Source organism: Leptonychotes weddellii, chromosome 5, assembly GCF_054177405.1.
Source record: "Leptonychotes weddellii isolate Sample4059 chromosome 5, ASM5417740v2, whole genome shotgun sequence".
Classification (NCBI taxonomy): Eukaryota; Metazoa; Chordata; class Mammalia; order Carnivora; family Phocidae; genus Leptonychotes; species Leptonychotes weddellii.
Genome location: NC_138373.1, coordinates 8,475,670 through 8,488,059, shown reverse-complemented (window position 1 = coordinate 8,488,059; position 12,390 = coordinate 8,475,670). Strand labels below are relative to the sequence as shown.

At 51.4% G+C, this 12,390-nt stretch overlaps 1 protein-coding gene across 2 annotated transcripts in view; it reads right to left on the bottom strand.

Moving 5' to 3' along the window:
- The window catches only part of HIP1 (huntingtin interacting protein 1), a 147,867-nt gene extending 140,100 nt beyond the window's left edge, over positions 1–7,767 (bottom strand). For both annotated transcript variants that reach the window (XR_014145233.1, XM_081819487.1), the window contains exon 1: positions 7,580–7,767. Coding sequence is in view for 1 of the 2 variants with exons in the window: in XM_081819487.1 (XP_081675613.1) it covers positions 7,580–7,699 (120 nt within the window). In the remaining variant the exon portion in view is untranslated. The remainder of the gene's footprint in view (positions 1–7,579) is intronic.
- Between the last annotated feature and the right edge of the window lie 4,623 nt (positions 7,768–12,390).

The following is a 12,390-nucleotide window of genomic DNA, read 5'->3' as shown; positions in this document are numbered from 1 at the left end:
TTATTTCAGCCAAGCTGATGGGCATTGGGTGATATCTCATGCATCTCTTAATTTTAATTTGCATTTTTTCGATTACTAATGAAGTTGCACATTTTCATATGTTTTATGGTTTTTTTTACTTATTCTGGATATAGGCCCTATGATAGTTATGAGTGCTGCAAAAAACTTCTGGGAGGAATTTCAAAAGTCCAAATAAATCAACTGGAAAGGACTTAGAAAGAAAACCTCTGTAATTTTTCTAAGTTACCAGCCCAGACCAGGCTTCAGCTTTAAAGAGAAATATGAAAAGGAAAGTATACAATTAGAGATAAGAGCCACCAGGTTCAAGCCTTTGCCTGGCCACTTCCTGAGTGCTCGTGGGCAAGTTGCCTACACTCTCTGAGCCTCAGTGTCCATCCTTGAGACCAGACTGCTATTAACGCATGGTTGTTCTATGGCTGGAAAGAGGTTATGTGCAAATGTGCTTTATAAACTGCAAATCTGTTAAAATCAGAAGTAATTGGCCACACTGGCCTCCTGAATGGCCCAGCCCAGCTCCCTGAGTGGTCTTACAGTGCGAACAGAGGCGGCGGTCGCAACCTTTCCGATTTGAGAAAAGCCCCATCCTCCCTTCTACTGTCTGAGCCAGAGGACACCTTCAATCCCTGTCCCTCTCCCCGCACAGTGTCAGACTGTCCTGCCCACAAGCCAGGAACAGGGCTCCTCCCTGCCTGCCCAGGCAGGAAAACAGGAAGCAGCCCCCACCCTGCCAGGAGGTGGGGCTGACAAGCTCCCTTTCCTAGGTGGGCATCTCTCCAGACCATCAACCCTCTGGATGCAGGAAAATTGGCGGCTGGCCCGCCGCACCCCGCCCAGGTCTGCTCCAAACTAAGTGGGCAGTGGACAGGGAGTGTAAAATGGTCCTCCTTGGTGCCTTGCAGACATGCCAGGCAAGGAACCCTTTCAGTGGCCAAGTGGGGCTGGGGCTCTGCTCTCCTGGGCCACATGGACGCTCCTCACCACACCTGAAGGTATGACACCAGCCATTCCCATGCGCCCTGTTCTGCATACGGGGGGCACGTGCAAGTTTCTCAAGAGAGCAGGTGAAAGCTCAGATGGAACTCGTGTCCTTATTCCACAGTGTGAAAACCCCACTTACAGGAATTTTATGAGCTCGAGTGTTTGAGAGCTGGAAATCTTGTCCAGCCTCCCCATTTTGAGAAATCCTGTAGCGGAGCCAGATTTGCTCAGTCCCCAGGGAGCGCTTTCATCTTACTCTGCGCTCATCCCCGCCATCCCTTGGGCCCTGCTGCAAATGCCAGCAGCAGCCCACGGCCACATCCAGGTGCCTGGGATGCCAGGCCACTTTCTCTCCCTTCCTGGTAATACCTTCTAGGGCAGAAAGGCCCACCTGAAGCAGAGAGAAGCTCTGAGAAGTCCACGAGCACGTGTTGGGAATGTTTATAAAGTGTTCTGAACTTCACGGAAATTCAAATCATCGACCATGAGCCCCAATTCTATCTCTTTTCTTTTTTTTTTTTTAAAGATTTTATTTATTTATTCATGAGAGACAGAGAGAGAGACAGAGGCAGAGCGAGAAGCAGGCTCCCCGCAGAGCAGGGAGCCCGATGCGGGACTCGATCCCAGGACCCTGGGATCATGACCTGAGCCGAAGGCAGACGCTTAACCGACTGAGCCACCCAGGCGTCCCCCCAATTCTATCTCTAAGGACTCTACAGGCTCCCTCCTAAATGGGGACCCTGGGCGCACAGGCCCGGCACCCAGGGCAGGCACTCAGTAAGAATTAATCATCGGAGAAATCACAGGAGACAGAGGGAGGATCTCCAAAATGTGCAAAGGGAAAGTAAAGTCCGCTGCAAGCAGAGGCCTGCCTGCAGCACCCAAGCTCCCTGGAGATCCGCCAACTGTTTCACATTCACACATTTGGCAAACAGGCCCAGTGCCTGCCTCCTGCAAGAGCTCACTCAGCACGGAGAGCCAGACCCTGCCCCTAAGAGCTTCCAGTCTGGGAGAGAAGCCACGGCGCAGACCTGGATGAATGGGACAGACATATAGTGGCTACGGGCCCCTGCTTGCTGGAGTTCCTGATCAGGCTGGAAGCAGCCTGCAGGGGCTGTCTAGTAGGGGGAGGCAGTGAAAGTTAAGGCCTGGAAAAGAGAGGGACCAAGGGACTCTTAGGTGCCATGTCATGCAGGGTCTCTCAGGAGCCAGCCAAAGGTTCTTGAAAAGAGGGAGTTCCAGAAGCAGTGTTGGGCTTTAGAGACAAGCAGTCTGGCCCCCGGGTATTTGGGAGGCAGGGAGGATGGGATTACAACCAACACAGGCAAGAGGTAGTAAGGGCAGGAAGGGCGCAGAGCAAAGGAGCAATGGACAAGAGAAACATCACAGAGCACCATGCAGCTGTGAGGACAGAGGAAAGGGAGGATTGAGAATGGATGCCTCTCCCTCTCCCACTCCCCCTCTTGTGTTCCCTCTCTCGCTGTCTCTCTCTGTGTCAAATAAATAAATAAAATCTTTATTAAAAAAAAGAGAGAATGGACACCAAGGAGATAATGGGGACTGACGGGGACCAGACGCTGGCATTCAGAGGCAGGGAAGGCCTGAAGTAGAGTCTGGGGCATGTGTGGTTTATTTGGGGGCAAATGACCCATGGGAAGTGGTTACACAGGCCAGGAAGTCGGGAGAAAGACGTGGGGAGGTGACGTCACCGACACAAGAACAGAAACTGTCATATGAGGGGAGCACAGAGGAAGTGGACAGAAGGTGAAAGAGAAGTGGGGTGAGGTTAGCACCTTGGGGACCCAACTGTTAGCGAGAGGAAGGAGGCAGAGAGCTGAGGGGGCCAGGCAGGGGGCCAGGCAGACTCAGGGATGGTAATCATGCACAGCCAGGCCCTGGGGCCGGTGTTGCTGAGTTTGGGTCCCGGCTCGGACACTTCCTTCAGAACCTTGAGCTGGCTAGTAACACGTCTAAGCCTTGATTTCCTCATCTGTAAGACAGGGATCGTAATTGTTAAATTTGTGCCAAGAACTGAGAGGTGTGGCTCATTTAAGGCCTTTACCACGTGCACATAGTAAATGTGGTGAATGTCAGCTGTTCTCAGCATTATCAATGGGAGGAAGCCAGAAGCATACAAACCCACAAGCTCAAAGAAAGCTCTTAGCATCCTTTCTACCTTTTCAATACCAACTAAGTGAGCCAGCAGGGATCAGGTGGGAGGACAGCGCCTTTCGTGTTAGAAGCCATTCCTGAGCAGCCAGGGTTGAGAAGCACTGTCCCTCTGGTCCAACCCCACAATTTTTTCAGCAGGTGAATCAAAGGCTGAGCTGAAGATGATGAGGAAAATGGCAGAGACACCCCCTGACTTACACACAGAGAAGAGGATGTGGGCTTGGTCATCAGATTGTCGGAGCCCTGGCTTCTCTGTTTACTCTCTGTGTGACCTTGGGCAGGTCACTTGGTCTCTCTGAACCTGAGCTATTAAATAGGATAATGGCCATAAATCACCCAGCATGTTTCTAGTGCCCACCAGGCCCTCTGTAAATATTTCTTTCTGTCTCTTCTTCTCTAGAATCCAACTTTCCTGGCTCTTCCCAACTCAGGGTTGGTTAGGATCCTGTTCTCTGTGGTAGGCTCCACCCAAAGAAATTGGGACTAAAGGCTGTGTTTCCAGAGCCCCATCCTCTCCTCTGATCTTAGCAATCACCAGCCAGAGAGCAAATTTCAACGTGCCCAGGACTACCCAGGGCTCTGGCTGAAATGAAAGCTCTCATTCGGTAGGTCCTGCACTGCTAACAGCTCCCGAGATGTCGGTGTGTAAGTCCTCTGTCCTCTGTGTAGAAGATCCTCTCGGTGGCCAGTCCACCTCCCTGCTGACTCATGAGCTCCTCCAGGCTGGTCTCTTTATCTTACTCATCTCTGTGTCCCCTCCACGCTATGTGCTCACTAAATGGATGGTAACAAAAAAATAAACAAACCATAGAGAAAACCATTTTCCGGCTAAGTAAATATAGACAGGGTATTTGGTGTGTCTACAAGGGTCAGCCCTCCTGGTTCATTCCAGAATTACCCTCCCGACCAACATGAGGTCAGGGTGGGGGAAGGGGCCCGGAACCTGGAGTCCTGGATCTGAATCCTGCTTTTCGATCATCTATGGGGGCCCCAGGCAAGTTACTAAGCTCTCATCCATAAAATGGATGTAGTAATACCCAACCACAGTGTAGCCCCAACGATAGTTAAAACGTGCTGTATAAACTATAAAGTGCTCCAGGCAAGGTAACTTTCTCACAGCAGGCTTTTTGAGGGCAAGAACCACTTTTCATTCCCCTGGAGCCTGAAGGTTGCTTGTGATGGGCTGGGTGAGGGACACAACAAGGGTCAGGTTGGAGATGGGGGCTGCAGCAGGTGGGTCTGGGGTCCCCCCTCTGGCAGGGACACTGGCCTCACCGGAAGGAAGGCAGAGAAATCACAGTCCTCTGATGGGCATGGGGCAGGGCTCCTGACTGAGGGTGCAGGAGACAAAGTTGAACCAGGAGGGAACTTGGGGCCATTCGGAAAAAGCATCAAGTAATTACAGAAATCCCCAGCTGCCCTGAGCTGAGTTACCCACCCGGGCAAGGGCTTCCTACTGGAAATAACCAGTCATTGTCTACCCCCGTCTACAGCTGGATCACCACTAACACAAGCCTCAGGAATCTGAGGACACAGGTGAGAGAACAAGAGCAATCTTGGCCCCATGAAGCTCCTGGTTTATTGAGGGCAAGACAGAGAACCGGTGACCGTAAAAGGTAGCAGGTGCTGGGGGCTGAGAGGTGGGAGCGGCCAATTTCTGCTCCTGCCTCCACCTGGGCCACTGAGCCTCATCTGCATTCACCTCCAGATGTCTCCTTTACTGGTCCCCATTTCTGGAATGCTCCCTCCCCTCCTCTCCACCCTGCAAGTGACATCTCATGCCAATTGGTGGTTAGGTCCTGGTGATGGCTCCCAACCTCTCCCTAACACCATGGCTAGGACTTTCTGCATGTGGTCTCAGTCATTATCACATTACCTAGGAATATTTCTGTCCCCCTACTGAAGAGTTCATCACAGCCTGCACCATTACTCACATTTGTGCTTCCTTAGGTCTCCCTGGATTATAGCAAGAATCACTGAAATCGTGCTCCGAAGTTTACAAAAATACCTTCACACCTATGATTTCATTTAATCCCCATACTAAACCTTCAAGGTAAGTATCATCTTTATTTTACAAAAAGGAAGCCTTAGAAAGGTTTGCCCAAGGTCACACAGCCTATCCTAGTGCCTGGCTATAAAACTCAAACCTTTTCTAGCTCCAATGCCAGTGCTCTGAGCGGTACTCAGAGGCAACGCGAGGCAGTGGTTAAAGGCTGGGACCACTTCCCGCTGTGTGACCTTGGGCAGGTGACTTAACCTCTCTGTGCTTCACTGTCCTCGTGGAAAATGGGGCTGATACCCACCTCCTGGGTCCTTGCAGAGATTAAAGAAGGTAATACAATAAAGTACTTAGAACAGTGCCAAACAGTGATAATTAGCTACAATTATCACTACACCTTGGCTGATTCTCATGGTCTCTCAACTCATTAAAATTTTTTTCTAACTCATTTTTGTATCTCATAACACACTGGATACATTTGAAGTCCTCAAACAAAATGAGCTTTTGCAGATTGACCAATGCCAAGTTTTAGGATTGTTCTCTTTTCTTCACGCTCCTACCCGCCACCCCTCACGATTTGAATAATAGAAAAACCCTCTTTTCCTTCTCCAGCCTGCCTCCTCCTCACTCCCACCCCACCCTCCAACAAGCCAATCGCAAGTGTTCCACATGTAAAATACACTGGCAAACAGTGCCTTAGGGTCTCCTTGTTGGGCTGTCCCTGGATAGCGAGGGGACACGCCAGCCCTGGGTGGAAGCTTTCACAAACCTAATCATCATTGCTATAATGGGTCAAAGTTTTATGCATGTTCCTCTAATGCTCCAGTTTTTCCTTATTTGAGACTCCAGAAAGGCTGGGTTATCGCAAAATAACGTCTATTCCTTTTTCTTTTCCATTAAAAAAAAAAAAAAAAGAGGAAGAAGAAGGCTATTCACACTGCCTCCTGGAGCAAGAAGCCTCAGTTAACACCCACGGTGGACAAGCAGACGGAAAGCTGCTTTCTTTGCAGGGGTCCAGTCCACAAAGCCAGAGAAAAAAAGTCTCAAACTCAGCTGGTCCCTGGGAAGCCAAATGAATTGCTGTCTTTCCTATCGCTCCCATCCCTCCCTGGGGTAGGATGACCCGGGGAGGGACCCCTCCCTACTTTCCATCACCGAGACACACCTGCAACGGGCCAGAGGCATCTGGAAAGAGAAGAGGATGAACTTGCCGGGGTGAAAAGCTTTACTCTTTGCAATATTCCATACACAGAATACTCTGTCAGGTCCTTACAATCTTTTCTACCTAAAATCCCAGAACGTTTCCTTCACATTGTACTGCGTTTGGTGAGGGGGAGCGGGGGGAAAGCAGAACACAGCAGGGGAACCAGCCTCCGGCAGTGGAGGCCCAGCTGGATCTTCAAAGGTTCCACCCTGAGCGCAAGAGCGAAGAACAAATCTGCCCATACAACTTTGGCACTGGGATTAAGAGAAGTGCTGTGCCCTTTGAAATGGATTTTGCATACAAACGAGCTGATGAACACCAGAAAACATGTCAGCTTTATTCAGTTAAATCAATACACCAGGCATTCAAACTCTGAGGTAAAAATGGATTGTGGCTTTTTGTTGATGCCACTGGGGAATTTTGGCCCCCAGCCCTGGTCAGGCTGGACAAATAGGGCAGTCTGCCTATTAGCTGTCAGGCACATCTTGGGGGATGAAACCAAAACCCCAAATCAGGGCTCTGGGCACCACTGGGCAGCTCATCCTGACCAGCAGCGGGCTGTCGGGCCAAAGGCCTGACCCTGGCCCCTGGCCGGCCCCCTCCTCCAGCCCCCATTTTCCAAGCTCGGCCACACGTCGCATTTCCTACATTCCTTCTCGCCGCCCAGACCCCTTCAGCCCGGTCCTCGGAGGCCAACAGCTGGGAGTGGTGTGAGCCAAGCAAGAGGCACCAGGAAGGGGGTGCTAGGGGTGGGGGGAATGTCAGTGCAACCCAGAAGCGATCGAGAGGGGAGAAAAGGGGTTCCCGCTTCACATCCCAGTCCAGCGCTCCGCTCTCCGCCGCCACACTTGAGTCTCCGAGTGGCCCCCCAGTGCGCTTCCCCTGCCTAGGGGCACCCCTTCCATTCGGCCCCTCTTCCGTTCCTTCCGCTCTCACAGCCCGTGACCCCTGCCCTGCTCCGCCGCACGGATCGTGCCAGCTCCTAGGAGCCGCCCTGCCCTTCTCCCCAGGCCAGCTGGGATGCCCCCGGGTCCCCGACCTCCCCAGGCTCGCCTCGCCCTGCGCACCAGATGCTCCCTCTCGCGGCCCCCTTGCCCCGTCCTCCCCTGGGCCTGAAGACCTCTACTACCTTCAAAGCCCCTCCCGGACACTGCGTCTCTCGGGATGCCCCAGCCAAGCATGCCCCGGGGTCCCCCGGTCCTCACCTGAGTCCGCTCGAAGCTCTCCCGCTCGGCCGCCTCGATCCCCGCGCCCACCCCGCGCCGGCTCAGCACCTTGGGCAGGGGGTTGGGCACCTGCTTCATGGAGCTGGCCATCCGGTCCATGTCGCCGCGCGGAGCCGAGTTAGGGGCCCTCGGCCGCCCCGGGATCCCCTCGGCGCCGCCCGCCCCGCCCCGCCCTACCCGCTGGGATCCGGCGCTAACGGGACGGCTTCCGCCTCCCATTGGCTGGGTGCGCTGCTACTCTCCCGAGGCCCCGCCCCACCCAGAGGCTTCCCCGCCCGCCCCCGCCCGCTCCGGAGCTCCTCAGCGAGCCCCGCCCCCCTGGGCGATCCGGACCGCGAGGCGCGCCGTGACCGGCCTGGACGCCTGTCAGTCACCGGGCCCAACCGCCTCCGGCGGGGGCGGGACGAAGGGCGGGGCCGGGGCTGCCCTGACCTGCCCTCGCCCGCCCCTCCCCCGACGCCCGGCTCCCCGCCCTTTCCCCGCGAGTCGCGCGCTTCTCTGCGGCCGGCGCTGCAGGGTCCCGGCTGGTGGGCGGGGGTCACGCGGACGGGAGCGCCTGGCCTCCCGCGGGGAATCCGGGCCGCCTGGGAATTGCCTGTGTACGCGGCTCGGGCCGGGACGGGGGAGCGCGGGATGGACCGGCTCGGCGGCCGCAGCCCCGGGAAGCGCTGCCCCCACGCTGGGGTCAGCGTCCCGCACCCAGCTCCCTCTGCTTTCTCTCGCGTCCTGACCCTGCCCTGCAGCCCTGCCCATCGCATTTGCGATGATCGCCGACCCGGGGGCGCCGGGCTGGGTCAGTGGGAGCCTTCCGACACCTTCTCTCCAAAACTCCGGGTCTGGAACCCGCCAGGACGTATTCGTTGGTAGAAACCCGTTTCTGTTTCTGTTTATCCGCGGCTCTGGGCCACCCCTCCCATCCCGCTCCGATGTCAGCCGAGGTACCGACAGGCAGAGGGAAGTGCGATCCTTAGAGGAGACGCTGGAGAAAGTTAGAAGTTCCCCGTTAAATGCCAGTGTTGGGGTTTTGAAGATAAATGCTTTGAAACTCGAAGTCAAGGAAGGCATTAATTTTTTTTTTAAACTAAGAGCTTTTGATAAAAATTCACACATTCAATGGAGAAGCGAATGAGGGGGTGGGCCTTTGCAGGCACTAGCGAACCACTGAAGGCTTTTGCTCAGACCTGCGCTTTTGGGGGCTGGCATTATGTGGACCAGATTATGGGGGCGAAGAGGAAGGGAGGAAACCAATCGTAGGTGAGAGACACGTGAGGGCCTACAAAGGAATGAAGAGAACATTCTTGTCCTCTGGGAGGTTATGGAAATATGCTTGGATGTAGGGAATGGGGGGAGGGAGGAGGCACTGGTGGGGTCAGAAACTCTATAGAGGAAGGATTTAAGGGGAGCAATGTGATGGAGGGGTGATTGCCTTGAGGCTACATTTGCATAGCTAGCTCACTGGTTTCACCTTTTCTTAAAATGTGTTTATATGGGAGGCTTTGTGAGTGACTCCCCTTGGGTTTCTCTGGGGAAGAGGTGAGCTGTCACCTAGTTTTCACCGTTTGTGTCTGGGAAGGTGGTGATGACGGTAAATGAGTAGGGAAGCACAGTAGAGGAGATGTCTTCCAGAAGAGGAGATGACTTCCATTTTGGACAGAGCAATGTCAGCATTGACTTGGCCAAAGGACAAGCGATGGAAACAGGAGCCCGGGGTGGAAGAATCAGAGAAACAGAAGGAGAGCCAAGGCCAACGTGGGTCTATCAGCAAACTGGGGGCTTTGGGGAGATAGAGACAGTAGAAGAGGGCCATGTTTGGGGGCTATGAAGGTGTGTGTGTCAGAGCGGCAACAGGGAGGGGATTGCTAACTGGAAGGGCTAATTGAATTGAAGAAGGAATAGGCATACCACGGTGTGATCTAGAAGCGGAGGATCAGCCAGGGAGGGTGAAGAACCCAGTGGGAAGCTGTTATCAGCCCTAGACCTGAAGCAACAAGGAGGGAGTTGTGACCCAAACAGTTGGGTGCTCTAGTCTTGGGAAAGGAGGCATCTGACCAGACCTGTGGTTCTAGGTAGGAAACCAGTCACTGGGAGACACCAGTCTCTAGCTCTGCTGTCCTCTGATTTCCTACTTGTGCCTTCCATTGGCCAAGCCTAGTGGGAAGAGTAGGGGTAGGGGGCCAGGATGATGCATCATACTGTCTCCATCCCTCCTTCCAGGCACCAAGCAGAGTGGAGAAGAGTAGAGCTGGATCTGGCCCAGCACAGGGGCTCACAGGAATATCCCTACAAGGAAAACAGACGAGATCAACATTGACATTACCTCTGTGTGCCCATTCTTAGCCTGCACCCGCCTCACACTCTGGATCCTGCTAGAGTGATTTATGATCCTTTGCCCAGAGTTTACGGCTTCAATAAATAAGGTCCCTTTAAACAGGGATTAAGGGATCAGCCTACTTCTTACTGGGATAAACCAGAGTAGGAATCAGGAATTTGTGGTTTGGAGGCACCCTGTGGAGAAACACTCAGGCGAGTTAACCTTCCTCGGTAAAACTTAGAGTGAGCTAAAAATAAGGATTTCCCACTTGCTGCAGCCAGAAAACCATTTGCCAAGGTTTGAGGGAAGCCCTCCCCCAGGATATAAACTATAGGACTCTGCTAACTTCCTTCAGCTCTTACTGTCTCTCCCAGCAATATAGGAACCACATGTCTCCCCCTTATCCGCAGTTTCACTTTTTGTGGTTTCAGTTCCCACAATCTGAAATGTTACATGGAAAATTCCAGAAATAAACAACCCATACGATTTAAACTGCACACCGTTCTGAGTAATGTGATGGAATCTCGCATGTCCCACTGCTCAGTCTTGCCCAGGATGTGAATCATCACTTTGTCCAGCGGACCCACACCGTATACCCTACCGGCCTGTTAGTCACTGTATCACAGTGCCTGTGTTCAAATAACCCTTATTTTACTTAATAATAGCCCCAGAGCACAAGAACGGTGATGCTGGCAATTCAGATATGCCAAAGAGTAGCTGTAAAGATGAAAGCTCTCTACTTAATAAGGAAAGAAAAAAAAATGTATGCTGAAATTGCTAAGGTCCATGGTAAGAACGTGTCTTGTATCCATGAAACTGAAGAAGGAAAAAAAAATTCTAGTGGTAGTTTTACTTTTGTTAATCTCTTACTGTGCCTCATTTATCAACTAAACTTTGTCATAGGTATATATGTAGAGGGAAAACATAGTATTTATAGGGTTCAGAGCTACTGGTGGTTTCTGGCACCCACTGGGGATCTTGGAATCTATGATAAAGGGGGACCACTATATTACGCCTTTTGGAGATGCCTGGTTTCTGGGCATGGAAGCCTAATCTCTGGGAAACCCATAGGGGGATAAGCGTCTTATTACCTGTCTCTCCATAACAGGTGAAATTGGTCCCTCCCCACACCCAGGTTGCATTTGATTCAGTATCTGGCATGAGGATATATTAGCTGGTCACATTATTTTTACAGGTTCCTGGAGCCCAAGTACACGTGTTTTAATAAGATATAATTACTATACATTAAACTGAATATATTTAACGTATACAATTTGATGAGCTTTGACACATGAAACTATCACTACTATCGAGATAGTGAACATAGTTATCACCCCCAAAGTTTTCCTCAGGTCCCTTTGTAATTCATCTTTACCTCCTCCTGAAACCCTATGTCTAAGCAAGTACTGATCTGCTTTCTGCCCCTATGAATCAGGGGCCCGGCGCCTGGGTGGCTCAGTCCGTTGAGTCTGACTCTTGATTTCAGCTTAGGTCATGATCTCAGGGTTGTGAGATCAAGCCCCACTTGGGCTCTGGCCTGGGTGTGGAGCCTGCTTAAGATTTTCTTTCTTCCTCTCCCTCTGCCCCTCCCCCCCTAAGAAAAAGGAATTGAAATTTAAAAACAATACTGGATAAAATAACAGCAAAAATAGGTGTGCCTGGCTGGTTCAGTCAGTGGAGGGAGCGACTCTTGATCTCTGGGTTGTGAGTTTGAGCCCCACCTTGGGTGTAGAGTTTACTTGAAAATAAAATCTTTCAAAAAGAAATAGGAAGTACTTAAGGATAACCTTGACAAAAGATGTGAAGGACAGGTACACTGAAAACTATAGAACAGTGTCGAGAAAAAGTAAAGACTTAACTAACGGAGCGATACACCATGTCCATGGATCTGAATCTCAGTGTTGTTAAGATGCTAGTTCTTCTGTGGACTGAATTTATAGCTTCAACGCAGTTCTGATCATATATCCAGCAAGATTTTTGTAAAAACTGTTACGATGATTCTAACATTTGTATAGAAAGGTAAAGGAACTAGAACATCCAAAACAATTCTAAAAAAAAACCCAAAACACATGTCAAGAACTTACATTACATGATCAAGACCTATTATGAGGCTACAGTAATTAAAACAGGGTGGAATATTGCTGAAAAGGCAGCTATGTCAATCAATAGAACAGATTAAAGAGTCCAGAAATAGGCCCACACATATATGAGTCAGTTGATTTTCCACAAAGGTGCAAGGAAGTTCAATGGAAGAAAGATAATCTTTTTAACAAGTGGTGCTCAAACAATTGGATAGCCATATGCAAAAATAATAATAATTTAAAAATAAGATAATATTTAAAAAGGAACCTCAGAGCTCCTGGGTCGCTTAGTTGGTTGGGAGTCTGACTCTTGGTTTTGGCTCTGCTCATGATCTCATGGGTCACGAGATCAAGCCCCGAGATGGGCTCCCCACTCAGCACAGAGTCTACTTGAGATT